The following is a 12,268-nucleotide window of genomic DNA, read 5'->3' on the forward strand; positions in this document are numbered from 1 at the left end:
AGCGCCCGACCAAAAGCCAGGTTTGCCTCGCTTACCCCAAGGAAGAGCCTCACAAGCTACCCGAAGAAGAATAGCAAGCGCCTCAAAAGCCGCCACAACAAGAAAATAGCCAATAGACCCCAAAATGCTGTGCACGATGGCTGCTCGTTCTTTGGCTTGGCAGCGGTGACGACAACGCGGCAAGGCTGACTTGGCTGTCCGTAATACTCCGCGAACTATTCAGTGTTTTACGGGTAAAGCGGGCCGCTACTTCCTATTCCGGACTGGCGTCTACCTGCGGCTCACAGTGCCCGACGGAGCTAGGCCAAAAGGGGACTGGACCTGTTATATATGTACCCCGGCCCCCCACTGGCAATTGTCCAATGGCATCCCGCCAAGTGGGTCCTCTGCACCTGCCCTGTTTGATATAAAAGGCACGCTGCAGCTCTTTCCTGCCAGCTTTGATTCTCTCGTGTGCAACAGCCTCATCAGAGAACCTCATCCACTGACACTACTTCTCTCACATCCACATCAAATATCAACATCACCGCCACAATGAGGTATGTATTCTCCCGCGAGGTCTTGTTCTCCATGGCCTGGCAGTAATGGCGAATGAGCCTTGGGCATCCCTAATCAGGCTTGCAGATACCATATAGCCAGCGCCAATGAATACCTGGTCATTACAGGTGCCGGCATTCCGGACTTGCGCATCTGCAAGAAAGCATTTGTGTACCCATGGCAGAAGGCAAGTCTAGCGCAAACAGCGTCAAAACAGATCCGTCCATTTTCTAACGTTGCACCTCCAGATCTCTAGGATCTCTGTCATGCCCTTTGACTTTCCCCTGAACCTACAGGCCATGACCCTCGAGAAGCTGCAGTTTGCTCTCCCCGCCGTTTTCACTATTGGTCCCGACAACGAGCTTGACGCCCTGAAGAAGTATGCTCTCTTACTCTCCGGAACGACCGAAGGCGATGAGCAGTTGCAACCCAAGGTTCATGTGCCCGCCCGTCGCAACCATGTGCAAGACATTGTCAAGGGTATTATCGAGGGTGAAACCCGTGTCATTGTCTCCAGCATGACCATGGAAGAGATCTTCAAGGAGCGCCAGATCTTTAAAGCAAAGGGTTTGTCCCCTCTTTCTGGTGTTATTACACCGTAGCATTTGAACTAACATTATCCTAGTTATTGAGAACGTCCAGAACGAACTGCAGCAATTTGGTCTACGAATGTAAGTTGCTTCTTGATTCTGTACAGATCGAGCAGCACACTAACGAGCCACAGCTACAATGCCAACGTCAAAGAGCTGCAAGATACCCCTGGAAGCGAATACTTTGCTTTCCTTAGCCGCAAGGCTCATGAAGGTGCTTCTAACCAGGCCAAGATCGACGTCGCCGAGGCCCGAATGCGCGGTGAGATTGGAGAGGCCGAAAAGAAGGGTCGCACCAAACAGGAGATCTCCAAGATCGATGCCGAAACAGCCGTTCTTGAGACCAAGCGCAAGGCGGAAAAAGCCAAGGCCGACTCCGAACTGACCAATCGTCAAACCGAACTTGAACGAGATATTAAACTGGCCAAGATCACAGCCCAGCGCCAAACGGAAATGAGAGACGCCGAATTGCAAAAATCCGTCGAGTCCGCCCGCGCCGAGACCGAATTGGAGCGTCTTCGTGCCAGCGATGTCACAAAGAGCAAGATCGCCCGTGAATCTGCTGAGCAACGGGCCGATGCTTCATTCTATACAGAGCAGAAGTCTGCCGATGCTGCCTTTTACCGTCAGAAGATTGATTCCGACGCAGCCTGTATGTCTTCCCTTTCTTTCCATTTTATTGCCCCTGGATAAATAATTGGGAATTTACTAATATCGTGTTATAGACTACCGCCAGAAGCGTGAAGCAGAAGGTATTATGGAAATGGCCAAAGCATACCGCGAAATGGTCGACACCCTCGGCGGCCCACAGGGCTTCCTCCAGTTCAGAATGATCGAGACTGGAATCTACGAGAAATTGGCCAAGGCCAATGCTACTGCTGTCAATGGAATGCAGCCCAAGATTACTACTTGGAATACAGGGTCAGCTGCTGGCGAAGCGGATGCTGCTGCCCCAATCAGGAACATCATGCAGTCCTTGCCACCTCTGCTAAGCACCATCCACGAGCAGACCGGCATTGCACCACCTAGCTGGTTGGCCCAAATGCCAAAGAATACAGAAGCTGATGCTGCCGCTGCCGCTGCCGCTGCAAAGAAGGCTAAGATCAATGGTAACTGAGATGGTCCATCTGGTTTTCCTTGAAATCTTAGTTATCGTGTCTCTTGAACCAGTCCCTCGTTCCGTTTGTGATGCGATGCGATCAGTTTTCTATTCCTCCGATTTCTATGTCTTCTTTCTTTTGTTCTCTTTTTATTTGACTTGCTTTGAATCTTGCTCACGTTATTGATACCACACCGTTTCCTATGTCCAATGCTATTTTATTTCAATACCACCATATAGACCGTTCCTGACGATGTCGTTGCTTTTTGATTTTAATAACAATTGGTTTTTATTTCTACCTAAGTTGGCTATCACCTCATTTAGGAAAACCACCTTCAACCTGATCTAACCAGACCTATGATTTTGGATCTTGGTGTCGCCTTTAGGTAGATCACAAAGTGTCAACTCACTAACTGAACTTAAATAACCATCAATTAATAACAATAGCAAGACTAATACGGCTGCTTACCAACCAATAATTTCCAAAGTAATACAGGTCTCCAATAAAACTTGGCTCTGCTGAATATTTTTGCCGTGGCTTAACTAAAAGGATAAATCATTGTGGGGTCTCCAGGTATTGCCTCCACATCCACATTTAACATTTGAACCCTATTCCGGAACTTGAAAATAATAGTCTGTTTTCACTTCCTTTATTTGTCTCTTCGGAACTTGTTAGTAAAATAAAATAATATCCATTTTGTCACTAGTTGAATGTATGAATATACCATTGATTTGGGTAGGAAATGAAGAAAATCGGCTTTTTCCATAGCTTAGGGATAAAGGATGAAAGTAGTGTTACTGGGCTAAAGCATTGGTGACTACACTTCAAATATGTTCCAAGGCAATAAATTCTACGGTGGTGCGTGTAGGATGCTTTAAGGCGATGCCATAAGTCGTTCCTGGTCAAAGTGCACTGCTACTAGCAAACCTCTTTACGTGGTGTTGGAAGAAAGACATGAAGGTGCCATCTCATCGCTAAATATATCCATATGTGAAGCCCATAGCCTCGTATACTCAAGCCACAACAACTCTATCTTGAAACTTACAGAAAATACCTAGCTACAAGGATCTACTTCCCCATGGGGACCGTGGGGATGTCTGGGGGTATACACGGTGATCTTCAAGTTCAAACTGCATGTGCTAGCATTTCTCCACATTGCCCCACTACTTTATGCTTGTTTTCTTGTCATTGCGGAAGGGGTCATCAGACAGGAAATGAGAGGATCGAGTGCCAACTATTCTGTGTGTCGGCGGTGGGCGTGTTGATATGATTTGACAAGCAAATAGCTTTCATTAGGAATTCGGGTAGCACACTAGACTCGTTAGACTTTTACTGTTTATATAGAATAAAGTAGTTCCAACTCAGTAAAATTGACTCAGAATATTATCAACGTCCCAACGAGTGTCCCCACTGGTTGTCCATAACTCAAATCGACTATTTTATCATGGCTCGCGAACAAAATGGAGTGCGCGCCAACTGGAAATGCTTAGCTGCATGTACCTTGGTATCTATGTCGCCGTTTCAGTATGGTGTTGACTTTACTTTGATCGGCGGCTTTCAAGCCATGGTCGGGTTCCTTCAGGTATAGTTTTTTTTAAAGAATACGTTACTATCGCACACACTGAAGCTGTGGAATGGTATAGGTATATGGAGAACCGTCGGCCACATCTTCTATTGGATACAACATAAGCTACACTCGACAGCAACTAATATCTTCGCTGATGACACTTGGGGCATTTATCTCCTCATCTGCAGCAGGCAAGCTCAATTTAAATGCCGAGTTGATTTTGTTTTAACAATTTATAGGACCGATCGCAACTTATATCGGACGGAAATCTGCTCTTTGGGTAGCTTGTTGTTTGATTTACATAGCAAACATTATTATGATGACCACCGAATCTATTGGTGCCTTATATGCCGGTCGGTTTATTATCGGCCTTGGAAATGGCCTGCTTCTGACTTTTGGGCAACTCTACATTCAAGTATGTGGAGGTTCTCTTTGATTTAAAATATGTCCAGATTGGTAACTTGATTAAACCCAGGAAATTTCTCCGGCTCGCTATCGTGGCGTTATGATCTCGATCTTTCAATGCTGGACATCTTTTGGCTCCTTGATTGGAACTATTGTCGACAACTTCACCGCCAAAATCATCGGGAAAAATAGTTACATTATCCCACTAGGAATCATCTACGTGATACCTGTAATTCTGTGCTTTGGGATGTTTCTCATTCCAGAATCTCCTCGCTGGCTTTTGCAGCAACACAAAAGGGAGCAAGCTCACAAGGCATTGATGTGGCTTCGTCCTAGCACTGAAATTGTCGAAGCCGAAATGGCTGACATCCAAGCTGCCCTAGACATGGAACAGAACCTTGCTGCTAGCGCGTCGATATGGGACATGTTTACCAACCCGGTGGATCGGCGACGAACCATCCTCGCTGTCTGCGGCGTAACCCTACAGGCTGCAACAGGGGCTATGTATATGATTGGTAAGCTGAACAACACTTTTCTCAGCCGTCAACAGGACAAGGGCTTACTTTTTTTTGGGCAGCTTATGGTACATATTTCTTTGAGATGGCACAGGTTGGTAGCCCCTTTGAGAATAGCTGCATCCTGACCGCGCTGGGCGTGGTGGCTATCATGATCAATAGCTCTGTTGTAGCAAAAATCGGTCGACGACGACAATTCTTAATGACTGGTATGACTCTGTGCGGTATTAGCCAGCTTATCACCGCAGTGATCTACACTGTTCAGCCAGGCTTGCCGTCTACTGGAAAGGCTATTGTTGGGCTGGCGGTGATATTCATCGTTGGATACAATGTAGGCATTCCTTTTTAAAGGCTCTATGTTTAGCGGAAACAAGGAAGAAATAATTATATTCTAGGGAATGGTCTCATCTTATGCTTGGGTCTCTGGCGGAGAACTCCCTTCGCAGCGCTTGCGATCGTACACGTTTGGTCTAGCTGCTGCTATAGGGTTTCTAGGAGCGGTATACCTTTTTTGTTACAAATTTCGAAGAAAGAAAAAAGGAATATGCTGACTCTTATTAGTGGCTCACAACTTTTACTGCGCCATACTTTATCAATCCAGATGCGTTGAATTGGGGGTGAGCATACTGTTTCTACCAATGTTTGGTGTATTAATACATCGATAGCTAATATTATTCTGCAAAAGTCCAAAATACGGCTTTATCTGGTTTCCTTCCTGCTTGATCGGTGCTGTCTGGGTGTTCTTCTTCCTACCAGAAGTCAAAAACCGCACTTTGGAGGAAATTGATGAAATGGTAAGTACTATTCACAGCAGCTTATTTTTTTCCCCTACATGCTTCTTCTCACTTTATTTTCGTATTTAGTTCGAGATGGGAATCCCGGCACGCAAGTTTTCGGCGTACAAATGCGTTGGTCGTGCGGCTTTAGCAGCGATCGAGCAAAAGAATACTGGTGGTGGTGATGGTGATGATGCAGTGAATGCAGAAAAGAAGGGAACCACTGCTGAAGAGGTTGAGAATGTCGACTAGGACATAACTTGAGTGCATCTTTGAGAATATCTACAGAGAAAAACCAATCGCTGGGGCTCTATACTTCATATTGTACGTCCCTTTTCTTTTGCGTGACGGAGGATTTATTTCAATGGAAAATCATCAGTTTTAGGGAGTTCATTGTTTGATATCATTTATAGTGATTTAATATTTAGTCAAAATAGTTAAGGCTATATATGAACACCAGGGCTAGAGAAATTTCCGCACCACTTCATCAAATACTTCGTTGGCTTTCTTCTCTGCATCAAATTGGAAAATCCAATCCTCACGCGGGAGATGGATCGAATCAGGATCCTCTTTAACCTTGTCCCAATCTGCCTTGTGCCACATGTCTCGAGTCGTTTCGCCGGTCTTTTGTACTAGTCGAACACGCTCATATCTAGCCCTGTTAGAAAAATCTTCAAGTGTAAAGAGCAAGACGCTCTCACCTAATATCCTGATACGCTCGCACCGCAGCAGGAATGCGGTCCTTGCTTTGCGCCCTTTTCAAGCAGACCGCTATCACGACTCCGTCTTCCATTGCCTGGGTAGCTCCCTGGGCTGATGTTGGCAGGAATGGGTGGGCAGAGTCACCCAAAAGTGTAATGCGGCCTTTGTCACTGACCCACCGTGGCAGAGGATCTCTGTATACAAGCTTCCAATCTACCAAAGAGGGTGTCTTCTCCACGATTGCCTTGCATGTTGGGTCCCATCCTTCAAGCACTTTGTACACATCTTCCAACTTTCCAGGGAATGACCATGACTCGTCGATATCAGCTTCGTCCTGTGTTTCATGTTAGTCCAAGTCATGAATTGATTCAAACGAGAGGATAAGAGAAAAACATACCCGATGGGTTAGCACCCAGCAGCAATCGGAGCCGTTCTTGATAGTTGAGAACAGAAAATGTACATCCGGGCCAATCCACCCATTGAATGTATCCCCATTTTCACAAAATTCTTTGGTACGTGGGTCCTTAATCATATCTGTATTTGGAAACCTAGCCGAGTGTTAGAATAGGTCTACCGGAGTTGAAGGAGAATGATCTCTTACCAAGCTCGGTAGACGGCATATCCGCTAGATTTTGGCTTGTCGTAGTATCCCAATACCAATTCCCGGGCTTTAGATCGGACACCGTCGGCACCGATTACTACGTCTGCGCTTACCTAGGAGCAAGTTAGCAATAACTAAACCGACAGTAGCAGTCGTTCAATGACCTTTGTTCCATCATCCAAAATGATTCCTGCCTGGTCCTCATCTTCCCAGTATTGAGTCACCCGGTGACCCAAATGGATTGGGATGCCTAGTTCGTCTTTTGCATAATTAAAAACAATACTGTGCAACTCGCCGCGATGCCCGTTGAAAACCGGGGTTTCTGGATCCGGTTCAGGAGTCTTTTGAGTCGTGACAACTTCTCCGGTGTCATACTTGTGGATTCTGAATCCATAATTGCGCAAGTTTATACTCAGAGAGCGCATCTTATCTGCGATTTTGCCATTGGACCAGCGTCTATATATCCGGCCTGCATTCGGCCCAAATGAGATAATATCTCCGAGGACTTTGAGTTCTGACGATAGTTGTGAGCTATGGAAATGACATAACATCATCATCTGCCGGAGGCTGTACCAGGGAACGATTCATAGACTTCTACCGTGTGACCCTGCCGATGGCATTCGATGGCTGCTGTCAAACCACCAAATCCTGTAATACTTTCAGTGATCTATTGTGTTGATTTCTAGAGGGGAGTTTCTTACCAGCGCCTACGATAACCACCTTGATCCCCGTTGGAGATGTTTCTTGATTCCCGTTTAACACTGACATTTCGAAAGTTAAAGTTTAAAATTGTTTAAGGCGTGTATGAGAGGGCGAAAGAAAGTATGAAGGTATAATAGATAGATAAACAAGAAAAGATGCACCTGAAGATCTAACTCAGTAAAAGTGACACGTGCTATTACTATTACCGTCCCACATGGCCCTCAAAATATTGCTATCCATATGCAAAAAATGTATTATCAATGTGACTACATAGTGGAGAATAGTTACTGGTATAGCGGGGCATGAATCTCCCCGTTACTTTTGTTTCCCCGCAGCAAGACAGCAGCTTTACCTCCACGTGGTATAGGAGCAAACTATATTATGAATTCATCTAAATTCACACATCGGCATTTCGACCACGCCGGAAGAGCCGATCCCAGTTTCATTAAAGGTAGTGTAGAGGGGCATGCTTCGCGGGGCCCGTTATATCAATTTCCTAATTCGGGAATAAGCCGAATACAACGATTAGCCAGCGTGTGGGGCTTATTTAAAACCACATTTCGATCCTTGTATTCCAATTCTGGAATATTTGAAACATGTAGCTTTCTCATGTCCGTATTCAGCTATAGCATCCCAAACAGAATTCTCACTCGAGGCAATGACAAGTCATCCGGACTTCAACGAGAAAACCACAGCAACTGTGGTTGCCAGTGCGTTTGCTGAGCAGATCCGCAACAAAAATGGTAAGTCCTATTTTTCAGTTCATTTTTAGACGCTCTGATTCTATATACCGATCCGTGCTTACAAGAGGGCAGTCGTTATAACTGGAGTCGCGCCTAAAAGCCTCGGTGAGGCAATGGCTGTTGCTATAGCTGCTCAATCTCCAGCAAAGCTTTTTCTAGCGTCACGGACAAAAGAGAAGTTGGAGAAAGTCACAAAAAAGATTTCTACCGAATCACCTCAAGCAACGTCTGCGGTGGAACTTGTCTATCTGGATCTCGCATCCCAACAATCAATAGAGCAAGCCGCCAGTCAGATTTCAAGTTCCGTCGACGCGGTTGATGTTTTAATCAATAACGCTGGGGTCATGATTCTTACAAGAGATAACACTGCAGATGGACTGGAGCTGCAATTCGGTACTAACCACATAGGACATTTTCTATTCACACAGCTTTTGATGAAACAGTTACTTTATGCTGGGTCGAAGAGTGGTGATTCGGCGAGAGTCATTAATGTGACAAGTGAAGGGCATCGCCTATCGCCCATCCGATTTAACGATTACTTTATTGAAGGCAAAGATGTTCCAGATGAGGAACAGCCTCCGCCACAAATAACTGCCATTTATGGAAAGATCAAAGAATACAACGGATGGCTTGCGTATGGACAATCGAAGACGGCTAATTCTCTGTTTTCGCTGGCGCTCAACCAGAGGCTAACCTCAAAGGGTGTGATATCGTATGCAGTACACCCAGGTTGTTTTTTTTTTTTTTTTTTTTTTTTTTTTTTTTCGAATTGCTGTGGTCATTATCTTAACGATACCAGCTATATGGACCAATCTGAATCGCAATCTGGACGAAGAAGGGAACAGTATCCTAGCAAAGACTGGCACATACTGGAAATCGGAAGATGAAGGAGCAGCCACGATGCTGGTGGCAGCGTTTGATCCTTTGCTAAATGGTGATTTGCGCCTATTGATATTGTTTTGAAGACATCGATCTAATACGCGATAGATTTACCTGGTCCCGGAGAGTTCTACCTAAGCGACTGCCAATTTAAGGAGCCAGCTCCGTGGGCAAAGGATACTGATGCAGCTGACAGGCTTTACCAATTGAGCGAGAAATTGCTGGGGAGGAAATTTGATACATAGCTTTGCTACGACTTGTCGAGTAGGATTTATTTCCGGGTTAGCGCATGATGAAACGAAGGCTTTTTTTCTGATCGGAGCATCCGACGGTGACTAACCGGGGAGATAACTTGCCTTCGGACGTCCGATAAGCCAATGAAAGGATCCGGAAATCTTGGGGGCTCACAATTGAATCAACCAACCATCACATAAATATTGAATATCATAGGAAAATATCTATAAATAACTAAGTTTACTTATTCTCACGGCAGTTACCGATTATAATAATGAGTCACAACGGTCATAATACTGAATGAGCAGCTTTGTCGGAAGCAGCGTCGGACGTCCGACGAGTTTGCCCCCCCACTCGGTTGAGTCGGCAGCGTGGTTACTGAGCCTTGCCGCATTAGGCAAGAATCGAGCCAATCTTATGAATCAAGCCTTTTCAATAGACGGAGAAGCCCCAGGGTGACGGGCAAGAAATTTTCCAATATGTAACTGTGTTGGCGTTAGTGAGGTGGTAGACTATAGCTCAAGGTTTGGCTGCCTTGATTGGGCTGGAGCCTACAAATCTTTTGCGTATATATACCGTCAGACAACACCTTTTGCTTTGTCTTATTTCCATTGTGGTAATCCACCCTTACTATTAAAATAATGAAATAATTGGTGATAGTTCTCGTTTTTTTCACCGATTATGGGCCGCCACGGCAATGCAGAGAAATCTCTGCAAGATCAAACCAACATCTTGCCCATCGGACAACTAGTTGTTGTTTTCTCGGGCCTCGCCTTTTCATTGCTCATATGCTTCATTGATCAGAATGGTCTCAGCGTCGCTCTCCCGACAATAAGCAAGGACCTCAATGCTCAACAAACTATCTCTTGGGCGGGGACATCCGCTCTAGTCGCCAACACTGTTTGCACTGTCTTGTACGGTCGACTGTCAGATATCTTCGGCCGAAAAAGCGTGTATCTCAGCGTACTGGGGCTGTTATCCATTGCCGATCTACTATGTGGATTGAGTCAAAATGCCGCCATGCTTTATGTCTTCCGCGCGGTGGCAGGCATAGCTACCGGGGGCATTACCAATATGACGATGATCATCGTTAGTGATGTTGTGACGCTGCAGGACAGAGGAAAGTATCAGGGAATCTTGGGTTCGTGCGTTGGCCTCGGTAATGTCATTGGGCCATTTATTGCAGCCGCGTTCGTTCAGCATGCTTCCTGGAGAGACTTCTTCTATTTGCTTTGTCCATGGGCAGCGGTGTGTTTAATTATTACCTGGTTCCTGCTGCCGAGCAAGATGCGGCCAGAGTCGATGAAGAGCCAAGTGAAAAAGATTGATTTTTGGGGTATTCTCACTTCCACCATCGCCATTATATTCGTCCTAATTCCTGTCTCGGGGGGCGGTCTTTATTTCGAATGGAACTCGCCTATGGTGATCAGCATGTTGGTTATTGGGGGCTGTTCATTTATCGCTTTTTTGTTCATACAGTGGAAAGTTGCTGTGTTGCCAATGATGCCCCGTAAGTTGCAAATAATTGAACATCCCATAAACAGGGTAAGAAACTGACGGAAACAGTGTCTCTATTCAAAAGCCCCGTGCTCACAGCACTGTTCGCGCAAAGCTTTCTTCTCGGAGCTGCCTATCAATCGTTATTGTACTATTTGCCACTGTACTTTCAAAACGGCCGTGGCTGGTCTCCCATTGAGTCGGCACTTCTCACGATGCCAATGGTCCTGCTGCAGTCGTTTGCATCTATCGGTTCAGGACAATACATGTCGCGGCGAAATCGCTATCTGGAGGTCATCTGCACTGGATTTGCCTTGTGGACGCTGTACGTACCTGTCCACTCATGAATACTATGGCCAGAATATACTGACTATTTGCAGGGGATCTGGATTGACACTCTTGTTTGACCAAAACACATCGAAAGGAGTTATTTGCGGGGTTGTCATTGTCGTCGGCGCTGGAATCGGCTGCACTTTTCAGCCGACACTGGTCGCCATGCAAGCCCACACCACCATGTCCAAACGCGCGGTTGTCATATCTGTTCGCAACTTCTTCCGATGTGGCGGCGGCGCTGTTGGCCTGGCTGTCTCCGCTGCGATATTGCAAGCCGTACTCAAACAAAACTTGCCCGAAAATTACCAGTATCTTTCTCACTCGACATATGCCATTCCGAAACAGGACTCGGTCCCAGCAGCAGACTGGGATGGTATTGTGAACGCGTACATCAAGGCTTCTCATGCGGTTTTCATTCTGCATGTACCCCTGGTGGGGTTGTCTCTGTTATGCTGTCTGTTCATTCAAGATAAAGGATTGAGTAAGCCCGAGGAAAAGAACTCAGGCACTACCAAGGAGACACAAAACGCGGCCACAGAATCCACAGCCACCACACAAGTCGATATCGATGTAGAAGCGGGGGAAATTGGTGAGCATGATATGCCTCATGCACCGGACCAGCCCAAGAAACAAGAAAACGAAAAGAGACTGGACTGCAACCCAGTGCCCCAAACAACAGAAAAAAGCCAAACATGAGAAGGCCTTTATAATCATTAATTTTTATGTTTATAAAAAGAAGACTTAAAACAAAATACGCGACTGGCATGAGAACACGACATTTAGCGCTGAAATGAGTATAGAGCATTGCTAGAGACACTGTACATAGACTTTTGCTTCTAGAGAGAAAATATTTAATATTATAATTAGCTGTGGATTTGATACTTTTATTCTATCAAAAACGAAGTTGCCAGTCTTGATATGGAATAATAACGAACATTAATACATAGATGTAATGATGGTGGCAGTGGCCAATGGGAGCGACAAGCGGACCCACTCAATGGGCTCTATGTTGACCACAGAGAATTAACTGCTGTGCTCCCACCATTACATGTACATGTTACTACTTTGTGGCGAATTTATCCCACGG

The 12,268-nt window shown here is 45.6% G+C and overlaps 4 protein-coding genes across 4 annotated transcripts; 3 read left to right on the top strand and 1 right to left on the bottom strand.

The window, feature by feature from the left end:
- Window positions 1-785: 785 nt before the first annotated feature.
- On the top strand, window positions 786-5,742 carry TRUGW13939_06199 (uncharacterized protein; the record flags this gene model as incomplete). Its single annotated transcript, XM_035489354.1, has 13 exons — window positions 786-1,104; window positions 1,163-1,208; window positions 1,262-1,779; window positions 1,853-2,007; window positions 3,582-3,809; window positions 3,855-3,864; window positions 4,034-4,209; window positions 4,270-4,714; window positions 4,777-5,045; window positions 5,110-5,214; window positions 5,276-5,331; window positions 5,400-5,508; window positions 5,578-5,742. Coding segments are annotated over 13 exons (2,601 nt in total), but the record flags the coding sequence as incomplete, so codon positions are not given.
- A 210-nt stretch (window positions 5,743-5,952) lies between these two features.
- On the bottom strand, window positions 5,953-7,561 carry TRUGW13939_06200 (uncharacterized protein; the record flags this gene model as incomplete). Its single annotated transcript, XM_035489355.1, has 7 exons — window positions 5,953-6,142; window positions 6,192-6,526; window positions 6,590-6,740; window positions 6,794-6,906; window positions 6,958-7,307; window positions 7,367-7,441; window positions 7,495-7,561. The coding sequence occupies 7 exons, from the start codon at window positions 7,559-7,561 to the stop codon at window positions 5,953-5,955; spliced, it is 1,281 nt and encodes a 426-aa protein (XP_035345248.1).
- Window positions 7,562-8,153: 592 nt separating this feature from the next.
- On the top strand, window positions 8,154-9,362 carry TRUGW13939_06201 (uncharacterized protein; the record flags this gene model as incomplete). The annotated part of the gene is made up of 4 exons (XM_035489356.1): window positions 8,154-8,238; window positions 8,311-8,967; window positions 9,038-9,172; window positions 9,226-9,362. The coding sequence occupies 4 exons, from the start codon at window positions 8,154-8,156 to the stop codon at window positions 9,360-9,362; spliced, it is 1,014 nt and encodes a 337-aa protein (XP_035345249.1).
- A 670-nt stretch (window positions 9,363-10,032) lies between these two features.
- TRUGW13939_06202 (uncharacterized protein) lies at window positions 10,033-11,877 on the top strand (the record flags this gene model as incomplete). Its single annotated transcript, XM_035489357.1, has 3 exons — window positions 10,033-10,861; window positions 10,918-11,173; window positions 11,229-11,877. The coding sequence occupies 3 exons, from the start codon at window positions 10,033-10,035 to the stop codon at window positions 11,875-11,877; spliced, it is 1,734 nt and encodes a 577-aa protein (XP_035345250.1).
- Window positions 11,878-12,268: the final 391 nt, after the last annotated feature.

The sequence above is a fragment of the Talaromyces rugulosus genome, chromosome III (assembly GCF_013368755.1).
Source record: "Talaromyces rugulosus chromosome III, complete sequence".
Lineage (NCBI taxonomy): Eukaryota > Fungi > Ascomycota > Eurotiomycetes > Eurotiales > Trichocomaceae > Talaromyces > Talaromyces rugulosus.